This window comes from Rhincodon typus, chromosome 3 (genome assembly GCF_021869965.1).
Source record: "Rhincodon typus isolate 14 chromosome 3, sRhiTyp1.1, whole genome shotgun sequence".
Taxonomy (NCBI): domain Eukaryota; kingdom Metazoa; phylum Chordata; class Chondrichthyes; order Orectolobiformes; family Rhincodontidae; genus Rhincodon; species Rhincodon typus.
In genome coordinates this window covers 29,049,205-29,055,579 of record NC_063334.1, presented here as the reverse complement: position 1 = coordinate 29,055,579, position 6,375 = coordinate 29,049,205, and the positions used below count along the sequence as shown (strand labels likewise).

The following is a 6,375-nucleotide window of genomic DNA, read 5'->3' as shown; positions in this document are numbered from 1 at the left end:
GCTGTGTTCATCCGGCTCTACATTTAGTTCTTTGATGTGGTTATTTTGAGCATTATGTCATGTAGCTTTCTCAAAGGATTAAGCGAGATGAAAGAGTTACTTTTGGTGCATGTGGGAAGGTGTCCTGACTAGGTCAGTAGGCAGCACGGAGGTCATGCATGATTAGTGGTGTCAGTGGTTGGAGTGAGTGAGAGTGTAATAGAAGATATTGTAAGCAATAGTGAGACCAGTAGAGCATGGACTTCCACACTCGGTGGGAGCTGGGTCCAGTAGCAGAGATAGAGTGAGTGTGAGATATTAGAGAGATGATGGTGCGATTTTCACTTGGAAGGGTAGAGGACATTGACTTACTTCATAGAGTGCTGGGCATTCCTCCAGCCAGCTGAGATTGCATTGACCTGGCCAGCAGATCAGACATGACCTGGTGACGTGGCCTGGATTCCTGCTCCCGGGGGAAGAGGAGATCCCGGTTTACCACCACCCCATCCAGAAGAACTTCCACGGCACTGCCTGCAAAGCGAGGTGCCAATTTCCTCTTGTCTGCCATGTCCTGGCAAATGCGAAGAACCATCTCTGAACTGACAGGGGGTACAGACGGACTTTGAAAGATGGCACTGTTGCCAGTTTATTGGCAAATATCCACTGAGTGGTGAGCTGTTCTCAGAATGGCACATGGTTAAGATGGGGTGGAAATCAGATGTGAAAGGCACCACAGAGACAGGGTAAGCAATTATTGAGGCAGGTTTGGTAAGGTACAGCTTCACAATGAGAACCCCTTCAAAAAGACTCAGCTCAAACCAGACTTAGCCAAAAATGTAAGTTCCAGCCCTATATTTTGCATGTTAAAATATTGACAAAAAACATAATTAGAATTCTTGTGCAGTTATGAGAAACAAAAAAAGTTGCATCTTTCTCGCACCGTAATGTCCCAAAACACTTTACAATTATTTAAATACTTTTGAACAGGAGTCACTGTTATAACATGAGAAGTGTGGCAGTTAATTTGCACACTGCAAGCTCCCACAAATGTCAATGTGGTAATGAGCAGATAATTTGTTTTTGAGATGTTAATTGAAGGAAATGAATTAGCCAAAGTCTGAGGACAACTCCCCTGATTTTCTTTGAAGTTGTGCCATTTGGATTGTAAAGGTCTCTCTGATAGGACAGATGGGGCCTTAATTTGATGCCTCATCTGAAAGAAGAAACCTCTGACAGTGCAGAACTGCTTCAGTACTGCACGACATTGACAGCCTAGATATAATGTACAATTCCTGGGGTAGCACTTGAACTCACAACCTTCTGATTCAATGGGGAGAGAGCTAGCAATTAATTTTGCTGTCAAACACATAACAACTGAGTTACACGTTTGAGATATTGTGCTCTCTATTAATTCTTTTACATCAATGCCCCTTCACCTCTTCACTTCCAAATTCTAATAACCACTAAGCTATTTTACTTCAAGTTAGTTAACAGAGCCTGAGATCCCTTTGACAAGAGCTGTAAAAGATCATATATTTGTGTATTTTATCAGCATGGACAATTTTATGCCCATCATAGAAGGGGATGAATCAAACTAAATTAAACAAAGCCCCATGAATTATAACGTGCACAAGAACATAAGAAATAGGGTTGAGTAGGCCACTCAGTTCCTTGAGCCTGTCCTTGTACTGTATGGCTAATCTGATTAGTCTTGTATCTTCCTTCATATGCCCTGCAATCCTTGACTCACTAATAGAGGGTGAATTGAAAACTACTTTTAATAAGAGAATGCAATAGTTCATGCAAGAGATATTTTCTTTAAAAATACTTTAAGAAAGACTTGGCATTTGTATTGTACTTTTCATCTCCCAAAACTTTCCACAGCCAATGAGGTATGATCTGAAGTGTTCACTGTTATAAGTTATACAGTGTACACTGTTATAAGTGTACAGTAATTGCCCATTTATATTAGACAGGAGGGTGTTTACTTTGGCTTTTGGCAAGCCACCCATCCTGGAAATGAAAAGGCCTCAGCTCACTGTTGAAGCCCATGTGAAATTATTGAGTGGTCACCCAAAGCATGGAACAGATAACAATTCAATGGCTGAATCACAAATACAATGGAGCTTTTCAATGACATGCTCTTCTAAACCCGTCGCAGTTATCTGGCATAATAATCTGAATGCACAAATAGAGTTGTTGCTCTATATCTACATCAGGCAGGGCAAGCTGGACATAATGATGCTGCTGGTCTATATACCAAAGTACATACATACAAATTAAAGCAGAGGTAGGCCATTGGAACCTTCAAGCATGCCCCCCTATTCAATAAAATCATGGCTGAGCAATTGGTGTTTGGAACCGCACATTCTCATCTACTCCCAATAACCTTTCATTCCCCTTCCTAACTAAAATCTATCTAACCCCACTTTAAAAATATTTAATGACCCTTCTTTATTTTCATTCATGGGAACTCTGGCTGGGCCAGCATTTAATGCCCATCCATAATTGCCCAGTGGGCAGTTAAGAGTCAGCCACTTTGCCATGGGTCTGGAGTCACAGGCAGGCTAAACCAGGTAACGATGGCAGTTTCCTTACCTAAAGGACATCAGTGAAATGGATGGGTTTTTTTTTGAGAATTGACAATGGATTGATGGTCATCATTAGACTCTTAATTACAGTTTTCTTTTCTATTGAATTCAAATTCCACCATCTGCTGTGGCAGAATTCAAACCCGGGTCCCCAGAACATTGCCTGGTTCTCTGGATTAACGGTCCAGCAATAATACCACTAAGCCATCCTCTCCCCCTATCTCCACTACCTACTCATGCAGAGAGTTCCAAAAAAATTTTAAAACAGTGTCCCTTGTTCTGGACTCACCCTATGTGTAAACGTTCCTTCCACATCCCTACTTGCCCATTCAGGACCTTATAAACTTCAAACAAATTCTCTTCCACACTCTTCTAAACTCCAGTGAAACAAATCCTGCCTGTACAATCTTTCTTAAGGCAATTCAATCATTCCAGGTACCAAGCCTTTGAACTATCTCCAACATATTTACATCATTCTATAAATGAGGCAGTCAACACTGCACACTGTATTCGAGAGATTATCCCACAAGTGCTCTGTATGAGTGAAGCATAACATCCTTACATTTGCATTCAATTCCTCTCATAATAAAGGACGGCACTCCATCAAGCTTCTTAAATTATACATAATATGTACCAATTGCTAAATCATGATTTTATTGAATAGGAGGGCAGGCTTGAAGGTTCCAATCGCCTACCTCTGCTCTAATTTGTATATATGTACTTTGATATATAGACCAGCAGCATCATGTTCAGCTTGTCCTGCCTGATGTAGATGTAGAGCAACAACTCTGTACTGTCATACATAGAACCTTTACGTTGTGGAAGCAGGCCATTTAGCCCAATGAATTCACACTGACCCTCTGAAGAGCATACAACCCAGACCACCCCCCATATTTCACATGGCTAATCCACCTAGCCTGTACATCCCTGGACACTACAGGCAATTTAACATGGGCAATCCACCTAACCTGCACATCTTTGGAGTGTGGGAAGAAAACCGGAGTACCCAGAGGAATCCCACGCAGACATGAGGAGACTGCGCAAACTCCACACAGACATTCTGAGGGTGGAATCGAACCAAGGTGAGGCAGCAGCGCTAACCACTGAGCTACCGTGCCAATCCTACCTGCATACTTTTTATGACTCATGCACTACAACACCTAGATTCCTCTGCACCTTGGAATTCTGCAATTGGTCATTATTTAAATAGTAGCCTGCTTTTTTTCATTCTTCCTACCAAAGTGAACAACTTCATATTTTCTCACATCATACTCCATCTGCCAGATTTTTGTCCACTCACTCAACTTATCCAAATTGTTCTACATACTTGTTCAGTCATCTTCAGAAGATATTTTATTACCAATCTTTGTTTCATCTAGCAAATTAGCCACCAATCCCTTCATCTAAGTCATTGAAATAATTTATAAGCAGTTCAGGACCTGGCACAGACCCTGCTACACCCCTCTTGGTGCATCCTGTCAGTCTGAAAAAAGACCCATTTGTGCATAACCTCTGATTTCTACCAGCTAGCCGATCTTCTATCCATGCTGGTTTGTTAGCCCCCACATCATTTGTTCCTATTTTGCACAATAAAGTTTTATATGTAATTTTGTCAAATGCTTTCAGGAATTCCAAGTACAGTACATCAACACGCTCCCCTTTATTCACAGCACATGTTACTGCTTTAAATAATTCAAATAAATTGGCTAAATACAATTTCCCTTTCACAAAGCCATGCTGACCCTTCCTCCTTAATGTTCAATTCCACCACCTTCCTGCACTGCAATGATATGACAGTAACAGCATAATATACTGATAATCTGTAACTAACTTACCATGATACTCATGTTAGTTTCCATAACGTAAATGTAAGATGTGGGCCATGCTCCCTGTAAATTTCTTACTGCCTGCACAGTCCTCCAAGGCCTATAGACATCAATGACTTATGGAACCAGAAATCAATATGATCAGCATGCTGATGCCGATCGCCATGCACAGAACATGGATGTGGCTGGGAGTCTATACTGAAGAATTCAATGAATTTTTATTACAGAACCTGGTATTGATACATGTACACTACAATCACAGGCATGTGTGTGCCTGGGCTTAACTTAACGAAGTGGATGTACTGCAATACACTTCCCTCAGCGTGTCATGTTCCAAAAGGACAGAGTTCAGTAAGATAGAGTTTGAGAACTTCGTACAATTAGGTCACAATTACGATACGGTGTGTCCCTGCTGGAGAGATAATACAATATTCCCCATTTTCCAAAGAAAAGAAATCCGAAACAGATACACTATTGTGCATAGGTATGTGTTGTCAATTCAACAATTATACTGACATGTGAAAATAGAGTCTACAAGATTAATACGTCAAACATTGATAATGCTTTGGAAGTTTTGCAACTAGCCCTGATTTGGTGATCATAATCCATCTGGAAAGGTATGTGTTAGCTTTGTTTCCTCTTGTCTGACAACTTGGTTTTCTTGCCAAAGGTTGCTGTTGTTCAGCATCATCACACAATCATTGCATCAGAGCTTTCTTCCTCAGTCTGTGGTATAATTTACATTGCTCTGAGATGGATTCTGTTCCTTTGCATTGTCACACTATCGTCAGTAATGACTTCATAGGATCCAGGCCGGATGGATATCTTCAAAATCTCTGCTGGTACCCAGGTATTTGTGACTGGATTTCTGTTTCGTACTCGCTGACCAGTGTGTAATTGTGGTAGTTCTCTACCTGCTCGCTGGAGGTGTATCTGTTTCACTCTCCTCTGTCTGTGAGGTGGAAAGTCCTATGGGTCTTCTATTTTTAACGCCATGGGTGGGCTTGAATGTCATGAATGATTACAATGCTGAGATCTGTGCATACTAGCAGTCCTGTCATTGCTGGGCCATCAGTATCAATGCAGTAGAGGATTTCAGGAATCTAAGCTAAATGTGCACTTTTGCACTGCAGTATGATTATGGCACTGCATAGACTCAATGGTCCTTTATAGGTTGCACCATGGATCACCACTTGTTTGGGTCCATGTCTTTTAGGATGCTCCTGAACGAATTTTGGCCTTCAGGGTGTGTCAACCTGCCTTTTGGGGACATATAACGTCAATGCTTGTAAAATCTCTGCTTGTCTTACATCACCGATGTGGTATATGAGGTTGTCGTAGGAAAGGCTTGGTATCTTTCAAAGGCTCCTTTTCAGTTTGTTGGCTGCTCACTTTGTTGAGCTGTTTACAGTTGTTAGGACGACTTTCCATGCCACCTTCAGTCTGGCGTTGCACCACCTGGTTGGGCACCTTGGCCATGTTTCGATTTAAATTTATTTGTTTGTCACATGTACTAATGATAGGAATACATAAGTACAGTGAAAAGTGCACAAAGTCACCATTTGCTGGCGCCCACTTGGCTACAAAAACCAGAATTAAGAGATTTGGCAGCCAAAGAAGTAGCAAGAAAAGGAAGTCCAGATCTCAGAGTCCCAAGTCCCATCTCCACAATGGTGCAGGGGAGTCTCCAATCCCGAGGACACCCTCACCGCTTCACCGGCCCAATCTCACTCCCACTACCTCACTACCCCACTCCCACTCCCGCTGCCTCACCACCCCACTCCCACTCCCACTCCCGCTGCCTCACCACCCCACGCCCACTCCCACTCCCGCTGCCTCACCACCCTGCTCACACTCCCGCTGCCTCACCGGCCCACTCTCACTCCCGCTGCCTCACCACCTCGCTCTCACTCCCGCTGCCTCACCACCTCGCTCTCACTCCCGCTGCCTCACCACCTCGCTCTCACTCCCGCTGCCTC

General features: G+C 42.7%; 1 protein-coding gene across 1 annotated transcript in view; it reads right to left on the bottom strand.

Annotated features, from left to right (window-relative positions):
- Positions 1–5,875, bottom strand: part of LOC109929478 (muscle, skeletal receptor tyrosine protein kinase-like) — a 183,801-nt gene extending 177,926 nt beyond the window's left edge. Inside the window, exon 1 of the mRNA XM_048620155.1 lies at positions 5,806–5,875. Within this exon, the coding sequence (XP_048476112.1) occupies positions 5,806–5,875 (70 nt within the window). The remainder of the gene's footprint in view (positions 1–5,805) is intronic.
- Positions 5,876–6,375: the final 500 nt, after the last annotated feature.